Here is a 27,432-nt window from a genome sequence, read left to right as displayed (position 1 = left end):
CCATAAATCTCAGCACTTTATTGAGGGAGAGCCTAGAGTATCTGACATTCACAGTGCATCAAAATATGTTACATGACTTCATCCAGATTTCCATCTGTTCTCATCTAACAAGTTCACACCAAAACCTTCCCTATAAGCAAAGAAGCGCTGATGAGTTGGCAATATCCTTATTTGGCATAAACCTCCAATTACTGCATATGGCCATCTCTACATTATCTTCTCATGTACACTGAGCGTACAAAACATTAAGAACACCTGCGCTTTCCATGAACTAGACTGACCAGGTGAAAGCTATGATCCCTTATTGATGCCACTTATTAAATCACCTTCAATCAGTGTAGATGAAGGGGAGGGGACAGGTTAGAGGAGGATTTATAAGTCGTGAGACAAGGCTTAGTGTATAGTCTAACAGAGAGAACTGAAACTTCATTTTAAAGTTTGTAGTTAACCCTACGGTAAGAGGTAGTTAAACCTAAGGTAAGAGAAGTGGACCAGTAGTCGGAATTCCACAATGTACTACCTCATTTCTCTGTGGAGAAATAGAGAGCTTGTAAACTTGTAAAAGTGCAATTTAAATCTTCCACTTCAGTCTGAAAATGTTTGAGGATTAACAATGCAGAGATATTCCTATGTACAATATTAGAGGCAGGCAGACATTTTATTTTCGGTCTAATGACAATTTGATCAAGAAACACTATGTAAGTTCAAAATAATTGTATAACTTCTCTATTGTTAAAGTTAAGCTGTAGAACATTCTTATCTGCCCTGTGCAGGATGTCATCATGAATTAAAATCAGCAAATTCAGGCTATGAATACAAAGTATCTGTATTTCAAGTTGTAGAAAGACAAACCCAAACAAAAAAAGAACATCCACTGTTAATAACACTTTTATAGAGCGAGCATAATCATTTTGTTAAAAGTTTGGGAAGTGAAGTTTTCCTTGTGTTTTGGCTTTGAACTTATATTACCACCTCAATAACGTGACAAGACGAACAATAACACAATGGCCTTTGGCATGAACAGTAACAGTGACTCTTCCTCTGTGCAGGAAACGTTTGTTTGTTTCCACGGTGACAGGACAGGAACCAGCAGTCAGGACCAGTCTCAGCACACTGCCTTGCCGTGTTTCATGTTCTGGGCACAGGTCCGACCCAGGTTGGCCCCGTCCAGGAGCAGGTCTGACAGGCGGTCCAGGCCCACGCAGGTGGTCAGGGGGGTGATGAGGCCATAGAGCCCCCCGAGTAAGATACTGAGGGGCCAGCCTATGATCAGTAAAATCACCAGCCACACAATGCTCCAGAAACACGACCCGCAACTGGCCATCCTAGTCTGGGAGAAAGAGAAGAGGAGAAGGGGGAAAAGATTTACATTTCTCATTCCGTTAACAAATCAATCATGAATACAAACAATAGGCAACCTGCATCACACACAGATGGAATTTGCAGAGTTGACAGAATAAAGAAATTGTTAGCCAATCTTGTGTCTATTGTATTGATTTCTCATCAAAAAGAATAGGGAAACAGTAATGTTTATATTGCCAGAGCTGTTCCACTCCCCATGTGATCAGAGACGATTAATATCCCTTCAGAAGATTAGATTTGCATAATCCCATCTATACATCGCCCATACAAATATCAATGGCTCCCAGACTTCAGATCAGATGCCCAGTGTATCGGGTCCTATCTATGGTGATTCAATCAGAGGATATAAACTCTGACACTCCCATCTGTAATTGGAGATGATCAGATTGAATGCGCCGGGCCAGTTGATGTGGATGTACTTGACACTCCCCGCTATCACCACGCTCCCTACCCGCTGGGGTCAACAGGGAGTCTACGCCTACCCTACAGAAGATTTAGTGGACCTGACACTGCTCAAAGTGGCAGTGGACAGCAAGCACTAAGGATTCATGTGCAGTCCGTGTATATAACACTCATTGGTCTTTAACTGCAGACGCAAAAATGATAAACTTACATTGTATTCAATCTGTGGTCGTATCTAAAAGGAAAATCTTCCAAGAGCTCAGTAGCTGAAGTAGGAACTGTCAGACTGACTTGTTCAAAAGCCAACGATCAGATCGATTAGTAAGGCTGTTTCAGTTTTATGAGGTATTGTACACTTTCCTCCCCACTTCCTTGTCTGTTCTGTGTAATATCCTGTTTTAGCAAGACAGACCGTGTGATGAGATCAGCTGCACTGGTTAATCTCGAGGTTGTCTCGTGCTTCAGGGAATGCCCTTCACAGTGTATTAAAAACATGAGACAATATTAGCATTCCAAAAACACCACTTTTCCCAGGATTCGTTGACTATTTCAACAATTTAGGATAGAATGAGCAATAAAAAGTTGCTTTGATATTTTGAAGCAATATGAAAACATTTAACCATGCCTGAAGAAAAACATCCTGAGAACAGAAAAGTACAGAAATCACAGCATCAAATCAGATCTAACAGTTTACCGTCATACCTTTTCGTCTTTTAAATTCACCTTCTACAAAGACCCTTAAAAGACGTAGAGAAGTACAGTCACAGTACTTCCTCTGCACACAGACAAATGCATATAGTACTGTTATACTGCATGCAGTTAGTGATAGTGACACATCAACCAATGGCAGTTAACGGTTAACAAGTAAAAAGCCATTAAGCTATGCGAAGTAGAGCTATGTAAAGTCATATTGTGGAGAGTACCTGTGGAGTGAGTATAAAAGACATGTTCACCTTCAGATGTGGGAAGTTTGACAGTTCTTTGAGAAAGTGCGAGCCTCTTTTTCCTCCTTGCCTGTGGAATGGATATCCCCCTGTCTCAGTTTAGTTCCTGCTTGGAGCTGCCAAAGCCAAGTAAAGTCAGTCTGTATGAGTGGCCTCTTCCTCCCAGTTAACGCTAATTTACTGCAACAAGGTAGGCTCTGCTAGGGGAAACTGAATGCCAGGGAGGACAGCTCGAGATAAAGATAATTGGTAATTTGTTTTCTAGAGGGAGGCTATGACACAATGTGTGCTTTCATGGACCGGTTGCTCAATAAAAAAAAAATCATGGTTGTTGTAAGTTTTAAAAAGTTTGTTGCACTGCACATGCAGAACCAACGCAGAGAAGAATGTGGGGATTTATGGGACAAGTCTAGATGTAAAGGGATATTTATCAGACAAATAATTGAATTAATTAACCCTGTAATTGTTTATGGATTATGATTTAAACTGTGTACAAAACATTAGGAACACCTTCCTAATATTGAGCACCCCTTTTGCCCTCAGAACAGCCTCATTAAATCGGGACATGGACTATAAGGTGTCAAAAGCGTTCCACAGGGATGCTGGCTCTTGTTGACTCTAATGCTTCCCACATTTGTGTCATGTTGGCTGGATGTCCTTTGGGTGGTGGACCATTCTTGATACACACGGGAAACTGTTGAACGTGAAAGACCAAGCAGCGTTGCAGTTCTTGACACACTCAAACCTGGCACCATAACCTGTTCAAAAGGCACACATTTTCTGTCTTGCCCATTCACCTTCTGAATGGCACACATACACAATCCATGTCTCAAGGCTTAAAAACCCTTCTTTAACCGGTCTCCTCCTCTTCATATACACTGATTGAAGTAGATTTAACAAGAGATCAATAAGGGATGATAGACTGACCAGGTGAAAGCTATGTCATGGAAAGAGCAGGTGTTCCTAATGTTTTGTACACTCAGTGTTTTACTGACACATAAGAGATATCTATTCTAGGCTGACTAGAGTACATTTGCTTTCATGTCGCAGAGGCTTTGAAATCAAAAAATTACATTTTTTGAATGTCTAAACAGCCTTTGAAGATGACACCTGTACACTGAAACAAAACTGTATAATCGTGTTACATACAATGCTCTCAGTGATAACCATTTCCCTGAATCTAAGCAATACGTGTTCTCTAGCTTGGCTTCGTTCAGGTCTGTTGAACCACCACTACCGTACTGTGACATGAGCAGCTATTGTAACAGTTTTGATCAGGGCTGTGACACTATGGATGCGATCTCTCCTCTCAGACAGTGGGGGTGTAGCTTGGGGAGGGTTACAGGCTAGCCTGACGTATGTAACAGCTAGTTAACCTCTGGTGCATGATAACGCCTACATTCCCAGTCTGTGTTGCGAGCCTGCAGGTTGTGGCCTCTTCACACTACCAGGACCAATGAGGCCAGAAATGGGATTTAGGGCAGGGTAGGCTCTAATCCACCACCAAAATCTCAGTGAACTGTGTCCATTTGTTTCCAAATACGGATATGGACACTGATGATTTGAGCGGAGTTGTGAGTGATACACTATGTCTGATGTACCGGCTTCTCTCCCCCCATGGCTTCATGTGCACGGTGACTGACCTATAAATCCAGCTTAGCGGCAGCTTGTCCCAACGCTATTGGGCGAGCCAATCAGATTGACAGATGACAGTGACGTTGTCTGAGGGCAGGGCAGAACGGGAGTGTGTAGACTGGAAGAGTAACATGATAGGGAGATTTGAAATGGGATGGCTGGGTGTCTGGGAGTGTGTCTGCAAATGTATGTAGAAAATTAAAAACTCAATACTGCATTCACATTGAGAAGTATTTTACTAAAAAAGTATCGATTACAAAACAGACCATTTCGGAAAATCGAATTAAACATTATCCTCAAGGCTTCAAGACATGTTCACGGCTTCAGTAGAAAAAAAAATCTAAAACAGGATAATCATTTTTAGCTCCAACCTCTTTTCTAAGGGACAGTCCAGTTCTGGCCCCATCTATGGCCAGATAAAGCAGTGCAGAGGCCCACAGAGAGGCCCCACTAAGGTGCTTCCGCTTCATCACTCTCCTCTCCATCACTGTCGCTATCTCGGCCAGGGTGCTCTGGCATTTTGGGGTGCTCCTCTTGCACCTTCTCTGGTGTCTCCTGTGGGGTCTTCTCTGTGCCGGTCTCCCCTGAGGGCTCCTGCTCCATCGGGGTCTCTTCCTTGTTCTCCACTTCAACTGGGGTCTCTTCCTGGTTCTCCACTTCAACTGGGGTCTCTTCCTTGTTCTCCACTTCAACTGGGGGCTCTTCCTTGTTCTCCACTTCAACTGGGGGCTCGGCTTGGTCCTCCTCTGCCTGGGTCTGCCGGGGGGGAGGCAGGAGCTTCTGCTGTTGCTGGGTATGGAAGAGAACACAGGGAAAGAGAGGAAGGTGAGAAATGTGGGTGACACCATATCATTCCTACATTTATTAAAATGTTCATATCTTGAATTCATGACAAAATGTCTCGTAGACAAGACGCTAACAGATTTTCCATGCTGTACAAAGGAAACAATTTCTAATCACTGCTCGTCTCATCCCCCCCCTTCTCTCTTTCCTCCTGTCTCCATCGCTTTTGCCCTCATTCCTTCCTTCCCTTGCGCTCTCTGGTTGAGGACATAATCTGTGCACATGCCTTAGGGACAGGTTAGGGAGGGGCACATGTCTCCCTGTTATATTTGGAAAACAAAAGTTCGCTCTCCACTGCAGCCCTGCCACTTTAGGCGGGGGATGAGAGAGGGGTGGGGTAGCTTAGCGTCACCCGTTATCACCCCTCCCCCTCATTTATCCTCCACTCCCCACGGTGTCAAACAAAAGAATGCACTGCTCTTTTAATTAAAACTCATTCTGGTTCCCTCATCTAAAATGTTAGGCTCGTGGCCTGTTAAGGCTCGGCATGTAGAACTAAAACAATTCTCTTACATCTGACCTATTTCCACCACTGCATTAAAGTTCTACAAAATACAGACCCTAAAAACAGATGAGGGATAATGATACTTAAGACCTGGATGAATTACTGTAAGAGGTTGTATTGGAACAGGTGTGTTTGTGAGAACCAGTATTTACCGGTCTCAGGTGTGGGTAAATAAACTGATAGGTGATATTGGAGAAGCTAGGTGCATCTTTCACTGCTGGACTATTATCCTGCACTCAGTCTGTGCTAGGGGAGCTAGCCTAGTCTTTCCAATTGCTGGTGTATGGTGTACTATGGTAGTTACCCGTCTGTCTGTACTGCCGGGTGCAGTGAGGTCACCCGTTACCCGCCTGTCTGTACTGCCGGGTGCAGTGAGGTCACCCGTTACCCGCCTGTCTGTACTGCCGGGTGCAGTGAGGTCACCCGTTACCCGCCTGTCTGTACTGCCGGGTGCAGTGAGGTCACCCGTTACCCGCCTGTCTGTACTGCCGGGTGCAGTGAGGTCACCCGTTACCCGCCTGTCTGTACTGCCGGGTGCAGTGAGGTCACCCGTTACCCGCCTGTCTGTACTGCCGGGTGCAGTGAGGTCACCCGTTACCCGTCTGTCTGTACTGCCGGGTGCAGTGAGGTCACCCGTTACCTGTCTGTACTGCTGGGTGCAGTGAGGTCAGTAGTCACATGTCTGTCTGTACTGCTGGGTGCAGTGAGGTCAGTAGTTACCTGTCTGTACTGCTGGGTGCAGTGAGGTCACCAGTTACCTGTCTGTACTGCTGGGTGCAGTGAGTTCAGTAGTTACATGTCTGTACTGCTGGGTGCAGTGAGGTCAGTAGTTACCTGTCTGTACTGCTGGGTGCAGTGAGGTCACCAGTTACCTGTCTGTACTGCTGGGTGCAGTGAGGTCAGTAGTTACCTGTCTGTACTGCTGGGTGCAGTGAGGTCAGTAGTTAACTGTCTGTACTGCTGGGTGCAGTGAGGTCAGTAGTTACATGTCTGTACTGCTGGGTGCAGTGAGGTCAGTAGTTAACTGTCTGTACTGCTGGGTGCAGTGAGGTCAGTAGTTACCTGTCTGTACTGCTGGGTGCTCTGGATCATGTGTATGTACATGTTGTAGACCAGGTTGGCCATCTCCGGCATGTTCTTGATCACCTGGTCGGGCTGGGACGAACGAGGCTCTCTCTGGAGGAGGGAGAGAGATGGTTTACCGTTTATTCATTTCTCCCTTCAGTCCTCTTCAAATCGATTAGTTTAGACCACTTACTATTAATGTGCCTACAGTGTGAGAGTGAGATACCAAGAGGGAGTGAGAGGCAGAGAAAGGGAATATGCAAATAGGAAGAGAGCCTGGTGGGTGAGTTGAATATTCTCTCAGCTGCATTAATGCCCCCTAAACATAAGTACTACGCTGGCATTGCAGCGGTCCACTGGGCTGTGTGTGTGTGTGGTGGGAGCAGAGAGCTACCGCATTGCAAAATACGAATGCCCACTAGGCACAGATGTCAATTCAACGTCTATTCCACATTGATTCAACCAGTGGGCGCGCAGTAGTCTGTGGGTGAGCTGAGCTTAACTGTTTCCCCTTAAAATGATTTTTCTGCAAGTTAAGGGGAAACAGTTAAGTGCAACTCACCCACAGCATTACAATAACTATACATTAGCCAAATCACGTTTCACTATCTCATGCTATCAAGGGCAACTAAGCATAGACAAACTGAATATTACATGATTTCTCTATGTGCTTTACAACAGGTCCCAGATAAGTGTTATTATATTGTCCATAATGAGTAAGGCTCGGAGAGGGATGGGAAAGATTCCAAATCATTGGTTCTGAGGAGAAAGTGGAGCCTCCGGGACTGGACTCTTTCTGATAGGTCAAGGGGGGCACATGTGCGCCCCTAGAAGAACTGTCCCCCCGGGAACTGGAGCTCTTGTGTCAGTGTGTGTACGCCATCTAGCAATATCCTGGAGGGGGTATGGGTTGGGGTAGCCGTCTAGGCAATATCCTGGAGGGGGTATGGGTTGGGGTAGCCGTCTAGCAATATCCTGGAGGGGGTATGGGTTGGGGTAGCCGTCTAGCAATATCCTGGAGGGGGTATGGGTTGGGGTAGACTGGCTATCTGGTGACCTTTGGGGGTTAATAACAGACTGTTCCCCCCTGTCTGTCACAGTCCACCTTTACCTGAATGGTGTTAACTGACTGGGCCGGTGGGTAAGAGGCTGGATAGAACGAGAGGGGGAATTCAGACAGGCAGGATTAGGCTGCAGTGGGGATGAAGGGGCATGTACTATGCAGGAGCTGGAAAGGGTACGGCATAGAAATGTCTGTGAGAGAAAGTGTTTGAGTCAAAGTGTTTTGCGTGTAGTTGTGCATGTGCCTGATAGTGTGCATGTCATACAACACATATTCAAGCTTGCATGGGTGTATTCGTTTGTCTCTGTGTGTGATTGTGCAAGTGTGTGTACTCACAGGCTGTCCCTGTGTGTAGTATTCATTGGGTCTGATGTGGAGCTTCATGGGTCTGGCAGTGAGCTGGTTGAAGGCAGGAGTCAGTTCAAAGCAGTTCTGGAACAGACTGACCCGTCCAAAGATGTAGAGGCCAAGTCTGGACCTGGACATGGCTACTACCAACCGTCTCACATCCCTGTGGAGAGAGGGAGGGGGGCGAGAGAGAAATTACATTTTAGACCACTTAGCGCATTTAGCCTATAAATCACAAGCTTATACACTATCTACACAGCCTGGGCAGAGGGGCGAGGAGATAGGCTACTTTCTTTCCAGACCGTGGAATTAAAGGATTAGCAGGAGGGAGAGGGGAGTCTGGAATCTTCTCCGTTTCCCTGGCTGTAATACAGCCGTGCCGTAGTGGCGTGTTTAATAAAATATTATTTACAGGCTGCTATACTCTGCTAGTCCTGGTCCCCAGGGAGGAGCCAGTGACATTATGGGATAGATACATGCCTCATTTATCTAAGCAGCCATGATAAGACAGCGCACATTAGCAGCACAATATTTCATTCTAATTTCAACTTCTGGACTATATGGGTAAAAGCAGGGAACCAACTGTTCACAATGGGCTGCTGGTTAACCATTATGTTACAACAGCAGGTTTATCTATTGTAGTCAGACCTTAGCGAGGCAGTAGTTCAACCAAGACAAAGGCAGGTAGTTCCAGTCCAAGTTACAGGTAGAAAAATCTAATGACTGTATAACAGCTGACTGTAATACCTTCTCCAGCTCAATGCGGATCCTGTCAACATGGGCCGAGGTGAAGGCTTTTGCGTGGGAAGGAAGAAGATTGCTCTGGCTTATTCAAGGAGCTCTGGTGAAAACCTTTGTCTCTGTGTGCAAAAGCGCTACACACAAAACGTACATTCATACGCAGACAAGACGTGGAATGAACACAAGTAGACCACGAGATGACTCTACACTTGTGTGTTTGTATGGTGTGCTGTGTTAAACTGTGTGTCGGCGTGTGTGTGAGCGTACTAGTGTGTGTGTGTATAGTAATCTCTTTAATTAACAAGGCAACAACAAGTGAAGAATGTGGACCATGGAAAAGCTACCTAAAAACACATCACTGCCACAGAAACAAACCACAAGAGCAGCGCTCCAATCAGCAAAGAGCCTGACAAGAGAGGAGCCAATCAGAAGCAGGGTAGGACGCCCACCTGGGTGGTTCCTTGACATAAGCAGCCACGTAGAGGGGCAGTGAGTGTCTGTGCCTGTCGAGGTGTGTCGGTCTCCCTGCATGTCTACTCTCTGGTGTGTGTGCGTTTCTGTGAACATTTGTGTATACCTGCACATGTGTGCTGTTGTGCGCCTGTCAGAGTGTGTCTGCGTCTGACCCGGTGTGTGTGTGTGTGTGTCCCAGTACATGCGTGCGTGTGATCCTGTCAAAGTGCGTCTGTCTATGTATGTGTCCCAGTGTGTCTCTCAGTGGGAGGGCTTCTCCTAGACTGTCAGATCGAGGGGTCAGCTTGTCATACGGTCAGTTGCATGGCAGCGGGCTGCTATGAGCAGAGTGAAGCGAGGCAATACCGCAGCGTGGGAGAGACAGCAGGGGGAATTTCCCATGAATCACTGCTTTCCCACCCATTCAGAAAGGCCACCAATATATGAATTAAGTTAGCACAATCAGTCACAGAGATCCTCTCTAGCTTGATGTATTTCTATACTCAAAACAGACAAGTAGGCAATGTTGTAATTGAAGTGGTCGTTTGAGAATTCATAGGGCCATGTTCAACAGTGGTTTAATGTCTATCATAGTATAAAGTAGACAGCCATTCAAAAAGAACACTTGCTATGTCGCATTGATGAAACGCTCATGTCTTGCAGTTACAATACAGCATTTCCTCTCCCCTTCAGTAGATAACTCTAGGTCATAATAGAGGTGTTTTAAAACCCACTCAACATATAAAGAGACAGAGAATGAAATGGGAATTAGGCAGAAGTGTGTAATCTCCTGTGTGAGACAAGATTAAATGGGAGATAGGCGAGAGGAGTGCATGCCTGGGTGCCGACAACATGACAAACTGGCGACTCTCCCTGGCCCACACGCACCACTTCATCACCAGCCCATCAATCTACTCCTTTATCAGACACACAGAGAAAAGGGAGTTTAAGTGTTTTTTTGGCACTGGATTTATACACTTGCTGCTAAACTAGAAGAGGCTTCAAAAGAGAGGATGGCTTATTCATCCAGCCAAAGCTCCATTTGGAGACTTCAATTTCGGTCGGCCGTGTCGCGGCTCCAATGGGGTAGGCCTTCATCCATAAAAACACATTACACCAGCACACCCACCACTATATATCACAAGCAGAGGGAGAGTATGTGTACGCGTGGCCTGGTACAGAGAACTAAAATACTGTGGCAGTGTTTTGCCTGGTGTTTAATATGCAGCGTATTAAGGAAGAGGGGCTCGTCGGTATCTCACAGCAGCCTGGAAATGAAAGGTCTTTTCACTAGATATCAATTCAGAGAAAAAGGAGAAAAAGGAAGGAGAGAGAAAGAGAGGGAGAGAGAAAGAGAGGGAGAGAGAAAGAGAGGGAGAGAGAAAGAGAGGGAGAGAGAAAGAGAGGGAGAGAAAGGAAGGGAGAGAGAAAGAGAGGGAGAGAAAGGAAGGGAGAGAAAGAGAGGGAGAGAAAGGAAGGAGAGAAAGAGAGGGAGAGAAAGGAAGGAGAGAAAGAGAGGGAGAGAAAGGAAGGAGAGAAAGAGAGGGAGAGAAAGGAAGGAGAGAAAGAGGAAGGAGAGAAAGGAAGGAGAGAAAAAGGAAGGAGAGAAAGGAAGGAGAGAAAGAGAGGGAGAGAAAAAGGAAGGAGAGAGAGGGAGAGAAAAAGGAAGGAGAGAAAGAGGGAGAGAAAGGAAGGAGAGAAAGAGAGGGAGAGAAAGGAAGGAGAGAAAGAGAGGGAGAGAAAGGAAGGAGAGAGAGAGGGAGAGAAAGAGATGGAGAGAAAGGAAGGAGAGAAAGAGAGGGAGAGAAAGAGAAAGGAAGAAGAGAAAGAGAAAGAAAGAAGAGAAAGAGAAAGAAAGAAGAGAAAGAGAGGGATGGAATGAGAAATAAAGGAGAGAAAGAAAGGGATGGAATGAGAAAGAAAGGAGAGAAAAAGAGGGATGGAGAGAGAAAGAAAGGAGAGAAAAAGAGGGATGGAGAGAGAAAGAAAGAGAGGGATGGAGAGAGAAAGAAAGAGAGGGATGGAGAGAAACAGTAAGAGAACAAGAGTAAAAGTAGACGTGAAAAGGGAAGCGAAAGAGTAAGAGAGGGATAGAGACAGGGAGACTGACAAAGATGGTAAGAAAGAAAGAGTTCGAGATAAAGAGCAGAAAAAGACAACTTAACACAGGCGAGTGGTTACCAACAGGGCTCTCTGAACCTGTAATAGGCTGTTTTACAAAAAGCCTTTGATGGTAAAGCTGCTCTTTGTTCGATACTCTCACCCCAATCATCTTTACACAATGCTGCAGCTGAACTTAACAAAAAATGGTTAGTGCGGCTGCACGCTCTCCTTTTTTTACCTCCTCAAAAGCTGACTTCATCCACCCTGTGCGTGACATGAGAAATAAGTCTGCAAAGACCTAACCAACTTTTAGAAAACTCCACATTTATTCATACCAAGAGACTCTTTAAAAAGACCTATTTAAAAAATAAAATAAAGAAATAAGCTCCTCTGGGGGGTAAAGTGACTGGTGTGGTGGATTTCTGCATGTGTTAAAGTGTGTGTTGTGTGGTAAAGTGCCTACCTCAGATGTCCCACAGCTCTGGTGCGGACCAGTGACAGGATGATGTAGTCATTCTGCTGACCCTGAAACCTGTCCACCGTCGTCACCTAAAGAGGAACACACACATCCATTATTTAACACACGTCTTTAAATCAGGCCAATACCCGCAAGGCCGTGGGCCCGATGGTATTCCAGGGTGCGTTCTCAGAACAGCTGACAGGTATATCCACAGTAATTTTCAACCTCCACTTGTCTCAGTCTGTAATCCCCACGTTAAGATGTCCACCATCATTCCTGTTCCCAAGAACTCTAAGGCTTCATGCCACAATGACTACCGCCCTGTAGCACTCACATCTGTGATCATGAAGCGCTTTGAAAGGCTGGTTACGGCACACATCAACTCCATCATCCCAGACACACTAGACCCAGTCCAATTTGCATACCGCCCCAGCAGATCCATAGGCGACAATCTCAATTGCACTCCACACTGCCCTCACTCACCTAGATAAGAGGAATGCCTATGTGAGAATGCTGTTCATAGACTACAGCTCAGCATTCAACTCCAAGCTCGTCACCAAGCTCAGGACCCTGGGACTGAACACCTGCAACCTGGAATTCCTGACGGGCCAACCCCAGGTGGTGTGGGTAGGCAACATCACCTCCACCACGCTGACCCTCAACACGGGGGCCCCACAGGGGTGTGTGCCTAGTCCCCTCCTGTACTCTCTGTACAGCCACGACTGCGTGGTCACACACGACTCCAACGCCATGATCAAGTTTGCTGACGACATGAAAGTGGTAGGCCTAATCACCGGCGACGATGAGACAGCCTACAGGGAGGAGGTCAGTGACCTGGCAGTGTGGGACCGGAACAACAACCTCTCCCTCAACGTCAGTAAGACTAAGGAGACCACAGGAAACAGGGGGGGGGGGCATGCCCCAATCCACATCAGCGGGGCTGCAGTGGAGCGGGCCGGTAGCCTCAAGTTCCTTGGTGTCCAAATCACTTAGTGGTCCAAACATGTACACAATCGTGAAGGAGGCGCAACAGTACTTTTTCCCCCTCAGGAGGTTGAAAAGGTTTGGCATGGGCCCTTAAATCCTCAAAAAGTTCCACAGCTGCACCATTAAGAGAATCTTGACTGGCTGCATCACACCTTGGTATGGCAATAGCACCGCCCTCGATCGCATGGTGCTACAGAGGGTGGTGTGGACAGCCCAGTACATCACTGGGCCAAGCTCCTTGCTAGGAAAGACCTCTATTTTTCAGGTGGTGTGAAAGGAAGAAACCGGAAAATCATTAAAGACTCCAACCACCCAAGCCATGGACTGTTCTCTCTCTGCTTCCACATGGCAAGCGGTACCGGTGCATCAAGTCTGACACTAACAGGCTCCTGAACAGCTTTCATCCCCATGCCCCATAAGACCACTAAATAGCTACACAGACTGAGTTGACCTTTCTATTTTATGTCTCTATGCACGGTCACAGGGCCCTACACACTAAGCACACTGATACTCCAACACACATACAAACACTCACTCCATTTCCTCATACACACATACTGACTCTACACACTCACTCATCATATACACTGCTGCTACCCTGTTTATCATATATCCTGATGCCTAGTCACCTTACCCCATACATATCTACCTCTATCGATCCAGTACCCCCACTGCACATTGTAAATATGGTACTGGAACTGACCCTGTATATAGTATGCTTACTTACTTTATCATGTTCTTATTTCTTATGTTTATATATTGTGCGTTTTTGTTCTACCTTGTTATTTTTAGTATTACATTATTGATTACTGCATTGTTGAGGTTAGAGCTGGCAAGAAAGGCATTTTACTGTACCTGTGCATGTGACATTAAAACAGGAAACAACCTGCAAAGTGCTAGCGCTGCGGTGGCTGGTGTGTTCTGCAGTAGATTAGTGAATGAGTGCATGTGTGTGTTGAGGATGGCCGGATTTAGTTCCGATGTTTACGAGCGAGAGTGTGAGCTGAGCTCCCACCCTAAAAATCCAGAGAGCAGCGGATCTTCTTACGGAGGCGGGAATGCTGTGTGTTGTTCCTGCTGTAATCATGCTGGGCCACATGGAGAGGCAGGGGGGTGTAATACGGTTTAGAGGGGCCCAGCCCAGGGTGTTTACCTACAGTACCCAGGCTGCTTACCTGGCCCTCACAGACTCAGGGTGACAACACACACACAATTTATGGCTGTTAAAGGAGGGAAATAGCCGGGATTTCTGAAGCCGAGGAATCGCGTGTCAGGCGAGTTGCTTTATCCCCGGCAATCCTGTCCTTATAAGAAGCACATTTCAAAGAATTCCTTTTCCTTGCAGTGAGGAAACAAGCTGATTTTGGGAGGCTTTATTGTCAGCCTTACGCAATAGTGTTGCATACAGTATCTAATAGGTTGAGCTGTTCAATAAAGTAGTTAATGACGACTTCAGTTTATATAGCTAGACCCAGGCTGTCTCAATCAAACCCCTCATTCATCAACCTACGCTTTGCGCATTGCAGACAGTTCAAGACCTTACCAGTGAACCATTCATGTTGACGAAGGGTCTAGGTGGTGAAGAATGCTAGATGGGTATCCCAGTAGCAAGAGACTGGTTTCTTCCATTCTCCTGAGTGGATCAATACGCCAGAGGGAAGAGAAGAGCCATAGAGCTCCAGAACAGAAACAGCATTAAATAAATCATCCTATCGTAGCCTTTTCTTTTGGTCTAATGCACTATTCATTGACTTGGGAGTCCCATAAGCCAAACCCCCCCGAGTCCCCTTATGGGAGAAAGGAAGGCCAGGGAGAGAGGGAGGTAGAAAAACCAGGAAGTGGACCAAAATGTATTTAGATCTCCCTGTTGCTATAAAGAACAGGTGCAGCACCAGAAGCAACAATGTCACTTTTACCACAGCGTGAGACTTCGAGATATGTCTGTTCAGACACTATGGTCAGTCGCTCTCAGGACCTCCCACCCACGTACCGGCCTACTGTTACCCCACAACACCCACCCACCCAATGGCATAGCCTAGTGGAAACTGAAGGGGGAAAATATGCTGTGCAATTTCAGCCAAAATGCTTCACCATATTTTCCAGCGCAGAGCAACGGCTGAAACCTTTTATTTTTAGCTCTGGGAGAGAGAGAGAGAGAGGGGGCTAGATAGATTTCCCCAGGGCTTTTGCATTGTGTTAAGTTATTTATGTGAAATCTTCCAGGGAGGGAATTGCAGAGGTCATGACTTCATGGCAAGCAGCCAGGCACACATCCAAGGGTAGTGGGATCTGTTCTAGTGTGTACACACACACACACACACACGCACTAGAATCCCTGACAGAAGACACCCGACCAGAAAGAAAAAAAACACTAGCTCTCTTTCTCATTACTATCATACTGAATCTCAGCAGATGGTCACCTGATTCAAATATTCATTGTTGTATCTCTGGTCTCGCTCTGCTCTCCCCTTCTTCCCTTTTGTTCATGTGCCTGTAGGTAACTACTGAAGACCGTAAGCAGGAAATTCCACAGTAACAGAGTGACACAGACTCATACGTACAAGGACAACTTTGAACAATTTCCACAGAACATGATGTATTTTTTACTTGAACAGTGAAGATGCAAATGTTGGTAATAGAATGATGACACCAACAGCACAATCCGGCATTGTTAAACTTTGCACTGTTCTTCAAGTAGATGTTTTTTTGATGTAAAATGTTCTGTGGAAATTGTTAAAAGTAGTTCTTGTACATATAGTTGTATGGTTGATTAATTTAGCAACCAATGTTTTTTGTTTGACATACATTTTAAAGCGAAAAATCTGAGTCTCCGTGAAACTGTTTCCGGGGAATTGCCCATGCCTAATTGTTCCATCTTTCACTTGGTTGAGTGGGTTCCCAGGGCTATGCTGGGGGTAGTGAGAGGTCAGCGACCCACACAGAGGTGGCAATGGTAGAGAATTATAACCATCTTTATGACTCCGTCGTCCAAACTCTGAGTCCATCTGTATGAGTGTCCCTGTGTGTAGCAGCGCCCTACCACTGCTTTCAGAAAATTAACCCACCGGGAGAGAAGGGGAGATTGATTTCAGTGCAGGCTCCTAACATCCCTCCCCGTCATTCTCCCTCTCCCTTCATCCCTCCCTCCACAGCGTCGTAGTGAATAACTAGGTGGACTGATTAACCTTATCGCTTTTGTTACGGGTTCTATCAATGTCAATCTAAATTAGCCCTGACCCACCTATGGATGTGTATATGAGCGCGATCGCTCTAAATCGAGTTTGCATTAATCAAACTGGATTTAGAGTTTGTGCATTAATCAAATGACCCCGTCACCCAGTTAAAGTAGTAGGTTAAACACAGGAAACGGCTTTAGTGTTTATAAAAATATCTATTCGTCACTGTAAATAATTTGTTCTCAACACTCACCTAGTTAAATGTATATATATTTTTTAAATAAAGTATTTAAAGAGAGCACTTTAACATTTCCCCAGTAACTACAACAAGTCCTTAAAAATGCATAGTATGCTAAAAATTTGAGATATGTTAAACTTGCTACCGATGCATATGTATGTGAACAGTTCCTAAGACTCACTGTACTGTGGTCCACAGTGGAATATAGAGCTATTCAAACCCAGGGCCTTGAGGTGCGTAGCACAACACTGCAGATTTTCATCATTCACCTCTAACAAGGGACGGCTTCAGCCCCGGTTGGAACACCATCTGGCTAATCAGTGGCAGTTTCAGTTAACTGACTAAATAAAGGAAACACTTGATTAAATTAGGGATGAAGTATATTGAAAGCAGGTGCATGCACACAGGTGTGGTTCCAAAGTTCATTATGAAATTAACATCCCATCATGCTTAGAGTCATGTACAGTGCATTCGGAAAGTATTCAGACCCCTTGACTTAAAAAATAAATAATAATCTGCGTTGTCTTGGCTGTGTGCTTAGGGTCGTTGTCCTGTTGGAAGGAGAACCTTCGCCCCGGTCTGAGCGCTCTGGAGCAGGTTATCGTCAAGGATCTTTCTGTACTTTGCTCCGTTCAGCTTTCCCTTGATCCTGACTAGTCTCCCAGTCCCTGCCGTTGAAAAACATCCCCACATCATGATGCTGCCACCACCATGCTTCACTGTAGGGATGGTGCCAGGTTTCTTCCAGACGTGACACTCAGCATTCAGGCCAAAGAGTTCAATCTTGGTTTCATCAGACCAGAGAATCTTGTTTCTCATGGTCTGAGAGTCCTTTAGGTGCCTTTTGGCAAACCCCAAGTGGGCTGTCGTGTGCCTTATACTGAGGGGCTTCTGTTGGCCACTCTACCATAAAGGCCTGATTGGTGGAGTGCTGCAGAGATGGTTGTCCTTCTGGAAGGCCCCCCTCCACAGTGGTACTCTGGAGCTCTGTCAGAGTGACCATCGGGTTCTTGGTCACCTCCCTGACCAAGGCGCTTCTCCCTCGATTGCTCAGTTTGGCTGGGCGGCCAGCTCTAGGAAGAGTCTTGGTGGTTCCAAACTTCTTCCATTTTAAGCATGATGGAGGCCACTGTGTTCTTGGGGACCTTCAGAAATGTTTTGCTACCCTTCCCCAGATCTGTGCCTTGACACAATCCTGTATTGGAGCTCTACAAACAATTCCTTAAACATCATGGCTTGGTTTTTGCTCTGACATCATGGCTTGGTTTTTGCACTGTGGGACCTTACATAGACAGGTGTGTGCCTTTCCAAATCATGTCCAATCAATAAAATTTACCACAGGTAGACTCCAATGAAGTTGTAGAAACATCAAGGATGATCAATGGAAACAGGACACACCTGTGCTCAATTTTGAGTCCCAAAGCAAAGGGTTTGAATACTTATGTAAATAAGGTGTATTTTTTTTTAATACACTTGGAAAAATAATAGAAAAACCTGTTTTCGCTTTGTCATTATGGGGTAGTGTGTGCAGATCGATAAGGATTGTTTTTTTATTTGATCCATTTTAGAATAAGGCTGTAACGTAACAAAAAATGTAGAGGTCAAGAGGTATGAATACTTTCCGAATGCACTGTATGTGTCCAAATCTGTGTTGCCTTACCCTCATGGGCTGTCCAAAGAATGGGTTTCGGTGTATTTACATGGTTTGGTGTGTGTGTCCGGGTTTCCGTTAGCCGGTAAAAGCCGTTTTTGGCCGATCTTTTTCTCAAGTTGATAAATAAAATAGGCAAATTGGCAATCCCATTGCAAAATAATGCTTTTTAGCCTATGAATTGATGAAAATACCAGTCGATGTAAATACAGCATATGCTCATCAGTCTATAGGTACATTTACATAATTTTGTGGAATTAAATTGCTGTGTATTTTCGGTAGTCGTTATGATTCTTATTCATCGCACACGCACAGAATACAGATACAGAGCCTAGTTAGAGGAAAATCTGTCAGACAGCGTGAGAGCTGCTGCTGCTACAGCTTCTGTTGCTGCTGGAGTGAAACGTGCTTTTAGAAGCTCAATCATTAAGCAACAATTCTAAATGCAATCGCGTGCAAAAATTGTTTTGATGGCCACGATAAAAAATACCGCGTTTCCCATTCAAGTGCATAGGCAACAGTAGGCATGCATCAGCACGTCACACGACTTTGCAATGAGCTGGAGGCGGTACGCATTTTGAAAACATACCTAATTGTGTGAAATCGGAATATTTTACTTAATATTATGTCGTACCGTGCTTCAAAGTAGCCTAGTCAAAATCAGTTTCTATAAATGTGGAGGCAATTACTCTTTAAAGACTTCCATATGCCATTGAAAAAAGTAGCCTATTTCTCTCATGTTCTATTGCTTTCAAAACAACTTTGTTTCATTGTTCAGTAGCCAAAGGAACAATCCCATTCATATTAGCAACCCATGCTAGTTGCTGCATCTTTAGATCTCCCATCTTTCAACATTGATAAGGGATCATTTAATCTCTGTCACATGAAACCGCTGGCATGTGCAGTGCACTTTTGACAACGGTGTTCTCCCGCTAATAGCATTATTGAACTTACATTTGCGCGTGGTCTACTTCCTTGTGCACATTGCTTAGCTTATGTGAAGAAATAGTTTATCAACATTTTAAGTTAATGTTCTGATCCGTTGCATCAGCCTCATTCATTTTTAATGTGTTTTTCCCCCAAATGTATTGTATGAATTTGGGATCTATCGTCCCACAACTGTCCCAGAGTCTGTTTGGAATTTCTTTCTCAACAAGCTGACCAATAGAATAGGTAAACTTCTCTACTATGGGGGAAAGTAGATTGACAAGCTAGTGATGTTATTTGTTCCTCATCTTGTCTGAGGAAAAGTAAATGTGGACAGTTATTCTAACATCTTCAAAGCTTCCTCTGAGTTGCATGTTCTGTTAAGATGAATTACCATCATCTACATGTGATTTCTGTCATTCTGAGCACTGTGGGTAAAAGCCCTACTCAGGTTACGCACCCAATACATATGGGTCCAGTACATTTCTCAAATGTCCAGTAAAATAAAATGCTGCTCTGGTGTGTGTGTGTATATGAGACCTTACCTTGTTGGGCTGTCCAAAGAAGGGGTTCCCAGCACAGCGCTGGTTGATGACGTCTCTGATGAGGTGTTTCTGTCCATTGTAGGTGGTGAGGATGCTGATCCTGTCGGCAGGGTAACCCAACAGACGCATGTACATGAACAGAGCGACACAGTACTCTGCCTCACCCAGATTCTAGAGGGAGGGAGGGGAGGGCAGGTTAGATAACACGTTTTGCACACAGAGGAAATTAAACAAAATACTATTACAAATACAAAAACCAATTTCCTAGCGTATGAGAATGTTTTCCCCCTACTCGTTTTAATGGGCCTATATTACATAGGGGAGAAAGTGAGATGATTACAAAAGTGTTCATGTTCGTAATACAAATTTATTTCCACAGTAAAGTCGAATTCTTTTAGTACCCAGAGAGCATCCGTCCTTTAGGGTAATGTAAACCATTGTGTGTGTATATTAAATCTGTGCCCAAGCGGTGGTTGGTGTGACACACAGTGGGGTTTGAGAGGCATCTCTCCCCCTCCCCAGCCTGGGCCTCTGCTAGACAGCTAGCCATGGAATCTCATCAAAACAACGTACCTCTGTTTCTGTTCCCTCTGACCTGGATGGACCCCATTAATATGACTAAGGCCAGGAGATTTTCCTGACTATGTGATCTGACCAGGAAATACTCTGGGCCCCAGTTTGAAGCCCAGAGACACTCCCTAGGATACAGACATGCAGTAAGGCACACATATCCACCCATCAGAGGAGACATCTGTGTGTGTGTGTGCTTGCGTGTGGCGTATCCAGTAGTTGTGCCCGTCTGTCTCATGTCACTGCTTAATACAAATATGATCTAATGTGCCCAAACTCCAGATATCGCAGTAACCATGGCAACAGCTGCCTCTGCCCATCGCCTCAGTTTGAGTGTAACGGCCCAGGACTGGCATGTGCCTGAGAGCAAGGAAGATGGGAAGGAAAGAATATGTGGCTGTGGCACACTCCTCTACCCCTTAACACTAAAACCACTGGGCCTCGAGGGCCCCACCCCTTCAAGCTAATGAGCAGTCATTCTGACTGCAACATTATAACAGTGTAATTAATACATTTCATATATGCTATCGCTCCCCAAAAAATGTGGTTGTGTTTATGAAGGGCTAAGGCACGGTCAGCAAGACGCGCGGTAAATCGATGAAAACAGCAGTAGTCTAAACATCTTTTTAAGCACCAAGTGTGCTTGATAAAGTGAAAATCAGCACAAACGCAATAGTGGCATTGTAATAAATAAGTGTCAATATGACAGCAGTCAAAAATAGTCTATTTATAAGTCAGGTACTGTGGCGAATTTGTCTGTTTCTTTGTCATCAAAATGGAGGTAACGCATGATCTCTGAAGCGACCCTGTGACATGGTTCCTCCAAAGAAAAGTATCCCATACATGTCTGACCAGAAGCTCTCCATATACACGCTCTTCCCACCGAATGCTCCACGGTACAGGATGGAAATGAATGCTTCCCAGCTCATCAACAGACAGGGTCTCCTTGCTTAGCCACAGTAAAGTCTCTGAACGCTGTAACATGCCCATGTCACATAAACAATGAAAGCTGGTGAGGGCATGGCTGATGTGTTCTGCTTGAGATGAAGGGCCTGCTGTCTCACTGATGACATTTTGTGCTGATAAATTGTCCCGTAGCATTGTCACTGGCTTGTTCCATCTAAAAACGGTGCAGTCCTTTCCTCTCTCCTGTCTCACCGTTTCATTTGGTAGTGGCACGGGGCACTTGCTCAGGGTGCATCGGAGGTGTAGGTTATTCAGGCTGAGGCTCAGAATCAGGAGAACAATCAGAAATGTAGAGTTCTCATTCAGATCTTATAGCAGAGCAAACGCAGCATGTGCATCCATCCATCTTGGTCTTCAGGCGTAATTTACAATGGCAAGCTCTCACTGTGTACTCCAAGTAGACTGATAAAACTGCTTGGATTTGGTGGAAAGATAAAAAAAAGTCAGATATACCAATACAATGGTCCACTCTGTTCTTCATGACAATTGGTGATTACATAATTTTGCATTGTTCGCTTCCCTTCACTCATCATACTTTACGTCATTTCATTGGTTCTTGTGTGTGAGAAATTAGTTTTGGTATAGTTTAGGTTCAGTTGAGGCAATTATGTGGGTGATTATCAACTGGGCACGGCCCATTACACTGTCGGGAGAAGGAGCGGAGCAGACCCAACTGTCAGGAAGATGAGCAATAAGGGGAAAACCCATTAAAAAAAGACATGCCACCATAAAACTGGTTATAACTCGTTCCGTTAGTGACATTAAGATTTTAACAGCAGCAGCATGTTACGGTATATAGACTTATTTAGGAAAAGCCCGTGAGGGAGGCATGACTTTAAAAATGGCAGATTCATATGTTTTTTCATTCATGAGCAGTCAAAATTACTGCCTTAGCGGTTCTAGCATTTAGGAAAATTAGAGTTAAAAGTTCTCAGTTGAACTACTGTAGAATCAGGGCTGAGGGAAAGATACTGAGAATGTAATGGACTGGTAAATACACAGACATGCTAAAGTAATCCATCTAATGTTAACCTTTTCCAATGACCAGTGACTTCAATCTCCTCTAGCTCCCATCAGTGATCTATTGAATAATGAAGTGAGGCTAAAACCATATACAGTATAGTCCAGTGGTTCCCAATCTGGGGTACATGAGAAGGCTCATTAGACCATTGGCCTACTGGTCAAATCCACCAGGGTACTTTGTGAGTTTTCAGGACAGAACAAAATGTGATTCGGGGTACAGTAACCAAAAAAGGTTGGGAATCACTGGTCTAGTGTACATCACAACCATACCTTGTGTCTCATTTTACAACTATATGAGATGTGGATTAATAAGGGGAAACATTTTCATTTTATGGCCCATTGCAAGTGTGTGTACAGTGCAGGGGCACTCACAATGATCTTGAGGGGTTGCAGTATTAACGTAAAATGTACTTTAGCAAATGAGCCATGCCAAAGAGACAGGGGGATAGATCTGTTGGCTAGGTCTCCTGTTGCTAGTGCCCAATGGAGTGCCTTGAGCTGGAGAGTGTGATGGGGGGAGGGGGCTGTTTGAACAGCTGTGACGGGCATTCACCACACTTTGACACTATTGCCTCTCCAGAGTCCAACTCACCCCTCTAATCTCTTGATGTGTGTGTATATGTGGTGGGGGCCACTACCCCTCTGGCCTCGGGACAAGAGTGCTTAAGGGGGGGTGAGTATTTATGAGATGTGGTACATTTCCTTGAAGCGCCTGAAAGTGGCAATAGGAAAACAGAGAGGAGCTCATGTGATCTGATGTACAGACCGAGAGACACATGCTCCTCATTTAACCAACAATGGGCAGATTCAGCACACACACGCATACCAGGGTTTCCGTTAGCCAGTAACAGCCGGTTTTCAGCCCCCCCCCCCAAATATGAAAAAACGATAAATCTAATTGCCGCAGGCCACTTGTCCGGGAGAATGAAAAAATCCCATTGTGAAATAATGCTTTTTAGCCTATTCGTTGCCGGAAATACCAGTTGAGGAAAAACATTTGACCGGTCATGCTGATCGGTCTACAGGTTCATTTGCATAATTAAATTGCCTAGTGTATCACGTGCACAGTATACAGATACAGCTCTGTCATATAGCTGCTGCTACAGCTACTCAATCAGCTTGTTCGTTGCTGCTGGAGTGAAACAAGCTTTTACAAGGGAAATTATTGCGCAACAATTTTAAAAAGCAATCACGTGTTAAAAACAGTTTTGATGGCCACGATTAAAAAGAGCTACTATTTAATTTCGCAACTGGTAATTGAAGCGTGCTTCCCATTCGCCATTTAAGTACATAGGCAACGGTAAACACACTTCAGCGCGTCACACACCACTTTGCAATGACCTGGAAGGAGTATGCATTTCAAAAACATATACTTCAGCTCTTAAAACCGGAACGTTTACCTTCATATTATGAGGCAAGTCTTACCTCGCTTCAAAGTAGCCTCGGCAAAATCTGATTCCGACCATAGAAACGTGGAGGCAATTCTTTAATAAAGACCTCCATATACCATTGAAACCAGAAGCTTATTTCTCTCATGTTCTATTGGTTTTCAAATCAACATTGTCATTGTCCAGTAGCGTAAGACTACATCTTTATATCTCTCCTCTTCCTAGATTTCTAACTGCTATTTTCTAATCAGTCACATGAAACCACTAACATCGGAGGTGCCATTTTGACAAAGTGTTTTCCTGCTCATGGCATTAGGGAATGAACATTTGTGCCTAGCCTACTGCTTGTGTGCGTTGGTGCGCTTATAATGTGAAGAAATAATCGTTTATCAACATTTTAACCTAAACGTTCTGATCTGTTGCATCAGCCTCATTGCTTTTAAGTTTTTTTTGGTTGTATGAATTTGGGATCTATCGTCCCACAACTGTCCCAGAGTCGGTTTGGAACAGGCCATTTCTTTCTCACACGGACAAGCTGACCAATAGAATAGGTCAACTTCTCTACTATGGGGGAAAGTAGATTGATAAGCTAGTAATTTTGCTGTTATTTACTCATCTTTCTGGCTAAGGAAAAGGAAATGTGGACAGTTATTCTAACATCTTCAAACTATTATTGGCTGATATACCATTGATACCAGAAACTGTGCAGGGTCTGCGGGATACAGGTTAAGTATAACTATAAGAAATATAAGATGTCAAATAAATGATATCCAGCTCAGAGCTCCAGCTATACATTGGTTTTGCTAACTTGCTTCTTGGTTACAGCAGAGACATTCAACCCTCTCCTGGGTCAAGATCTCTGTTGCCTAAATTGTTTTGTGCGTCCCCCCAGAAATAGCCCCCCTTTTTATACCCAGGTATGGCACAGAAACGGTATGGCACAGAAACGGTATAGCAGCATGAACATCTGGCTACCGCCCAACCCTACTTCAAAGTGCGCATCAGAACTCCATAAGGACGACGCACGGCGCTGCATGTTCTGTTCAAATGTATCACCATAATCTAAACCTGATTTGTCATTCTGAGCACTGTGGGTGGAAGCCCTAATCAGATTACGCACCCAATGCATATGGTTCCGGTAAATCAAAATGCTGCCAGTCAAATGTCCGGCGCCACATTTTCCTAACGGAAACCCTGAGACGGAGACACACACACACAGAGACACACAGAAACAGACACAAACAGAGACACAAACAGAGACAGAGACACACAAACAGAGACAGAGACACACAAACAGAGACAGAGACACACAAACAGAGACAGAGACACACAAACAGAGACAGAGACACACAAACAGAGACACACAAACAGAGACAGAGACACACAAACAGAGACAGAGACACACAAACAGAGACAGAGACACACAAACAGAGACACACAGAGACAGAGACACACAAACAAAGACACACAGAGACACAGAAACACACAGACACAACAGACATAGAGACAGACACACAGAAAAACAGAGACGCACAGACAGACAGATACACAGACAGAGACACACAGACAGATAGAGACACAGAGAGACACACAGAGAGAGACAGAGACAGAAACAGAGAGACACAGAGACAGAGACACAGACAGAAACAGAGAGACAGAGAGACAGACACAGACACACACAGAGACACACAGACACCAGCCTAAGCCACTTTCTAAGGAAAGACTAACTGCTAGTCTGGAGGACAGAGTCATTAGCCTGTCCTGAGTGGCTCCAGTGTTAACGGTGAGCTAGCCCGGGTAATGAACATATCATCTGGACTTGTTCTGAATCCATTAAGGTTTAAAATGAATGAATCCTTGAACAATAAACACTACTGTGGTGAGTGTGCGTATATGTGAAGTGTGTGTGTGGGTGTACGCAAAGTGCTTGTTCCTGTATAAATGTGCATTATTAACCTGGTAGAAGTAAGGGTTGGGCTCGGACTCTCCCACTCCGTTGAAGTCCTCCACGTTGACTAGCTGGAAGTCGAAGGTCAGGCCAGGGTTGGGGGCCTGGAACTGGGGCAAGAGCTGTACGTGGGGCAGGTTCCCCAGCTGCTTATAGCGCCAGTTATACAGGTTACACAGACTGGAGGAGAGATGGAGTACCATGTTAACATTCATTCATATGGTTAGAGAATGACACGTTAGTATTGAAAAGCTGCTACACAGGATTTTGTAGAATGTTTACATTGTAATTTCAGAAAATGGCCAGAATTTATCTGCCACTGATAGTGGAATGATAGTGTTTCACAGTATTACTTACCCGCCAGTGTTGTGACTGGCCGTGATATTGGCCTTTGGATTTCTCCTGCCAGAGCGGAATCGGTTGTCAAACTGGGAAAGCTGTTCTGACTTTGTGGCTGGGTTATCTAGTGGAAACCGCTCAGTAATTTCCTAGCTGCAAAAATGCAATGTTCGCTCCATTTCAGTTTGTGAGAAAACAAGCACGGAATAGTGTACGGAATCACTGTACCATCTAAATCACAAACAAATATATTTTGAACAAAAAAAATATTGTTTTACAGCTGTTTGAAGCAGCTTCAAACAGCTGTAAAAGCTACATTGTTGTTGAAAATATATTTGTTTGTGATTTAGATGGTACAGTGATTCCGTACACTATTCCGTGTTTGTTTTCTCACATTACCTGAAATTGAGCGACAGTGTAGAATTTTCGCAACCAGGAAATTAGCGATGTCCATTAGATAACCCAGCCACAAATTCAAAACAGCTTTCCCAGCAGAAAGGCGAATATCACAGCCAATCACAATACTGGCAGGTAAGTAATAATGTGAAATACTATCATTTCCCTTTTAGCGCCAGATATATGATCAACATTTTCTGAAATTATAATGCAAAAATGTAAAACAAACCCTGTGTGTAGCACCTATAAAGAGAGATTCACTATTCACCACTCTAGCTTAGCATCCATGTTAGTATACAGTACATACTGAGGGCACTACTACTGATTAGCCAAGCCAATTAGCCAGGGAGCCATTCACGTGTATCAGCGGCTACTTAGAACCTATTGGATCACGGACATAACCAATTAAACCCTCCTGGCTAACAGACTAGTTATTTTTGTCTCGTCTTACGTTTAAGAGGATTAAGAGATGGCACACACACACACTAAACCAAAAATGTTTGATGAAAATGTTTGATGATGAAAACTTCAAATGACTTTTTGCATGTTCAGACTTGTTTATGTTTGATTAGATTAAAATAATATGTAACGTATTCAGCATTTCTGTTTTAACCATATTCCCTGTCCCCAGTGTGCCTAACCCACCTGGCGCGGGCACGTCCCTGAGCGTCCAGGTCAACGGTGGGCACCCCTAGGCGTACGAAGCGGGTGAACAGGGACTGCTCCATGTTGGAGTACTTCTGGAAGGCCATGTTCTTAATGACGGGGGGCAGCTGGTGGTGGTCTCCTATCATGATCCAACGCTTCAGCCTGCTGTAACCGTCCTCTGGGTTCTGGAGTGGGAGAGGAAAGATACAAGGTCAGTTCTTCTCCACAAAGTGTTCTTAGGGAAAACATTGTGCATTTCAAAAACGCCCATCACCAGCCCTGCATCTCATTACACATCTGTTCTTCACCTTTCCTTCTCTCCATTCTCCTCTCTCTGCCTGTTAACTGAGTGGTGAACTTTGTGCGGCATCTATCTGGCTGGTATATAATACTGGAAATGCAGGAGAGGAGAGGTAGGATGGAGACAGAGTGGAGCCTCACTGATGCGTTTACTATGCTTCTGCTGATTAGGAGGGAGAGTAATGAGGGCTTGACCCCAGACAAACCTGATATTACCAAGGCTCATAAGTCGAGCCTGATTCAATCACCGATAGGGACCCAATGGAAGGAAAATGAAAGGTGGGGGATGTGGATTCTCGTTACCGCCTGCGATGCTACAACAGCCACTCCAGCCACTTTAATAATGGGAATTGATGGAAATTATGTAAAAATGTATCACTAGCCACTTTAAACAATGCCACTTAAT

The 27,432-nt window shown here is 44.7% G+C and overlaps 1 protein-coding gene across 1 annotated transcript in view; it reads right to left on the bottom strand.

Moving 5' to 3' along the window:
* Positions 1-4,560: 4,560 nt before the first annotated feature.
* Positions 4,561-27,432, bottom strand: part of aqr (aquarius intron-binding spliceosomal factor) — a 58,176-nt gene continuing 35,304 nt past the window's right edge. The window contains exons 29-35 of the mRNA XM_071365700.1: positions 26,724-26,911; positions 25,352-25,523; positions 19,449-19,619; positions 11,928-12,013; positions 8,156-8,330; positions 6,754-6,867; positions 4,561-5,132 (exon numbers count right to left, since the gene is read on the bottom strand). Of these exons, the coding sequence (XP_071221801.1) occupies positions 4,794-5,132; positions 6,754-6,867; positions 8,156-8,330; positions 11,928-12,013; positions 19,449-19,619; positions 25,352-25,523; positions 26,724-26,911 (1,245 nt within the window). The 3' untranslated portion in view covers positions 4,561-4,793. The remainder of the gene's footprint in view (positions 5,133-6,753; positions 6,868-8,155; positions 8,331-11,927; positions 12,014-19,448; positions 19,620-25,351; positions 25,524-26,723; positions 26,912-27,432) is intronic.

The sequence above is a fragment of the Salvelinus alpinus genome, chromosome 25, assembly GCF_045679555.1.
Source record: "Salvelinus alpinus chromosome 25, SLU_Salpinus.1, whole genome shotgun sequence".
NCBI classification, from domain to species: domain Eukaryota; kingdom Metazoa; phylum Chordata; class Actinopteri; order Salmoniformes; family Salmonidae; genus Salvelinus; species Salvelinus alpinus.
Note: the sequence above shows the minus strand (reverse complement) of the source record. Positions and strands in the feature narration are given on the sequence as shown.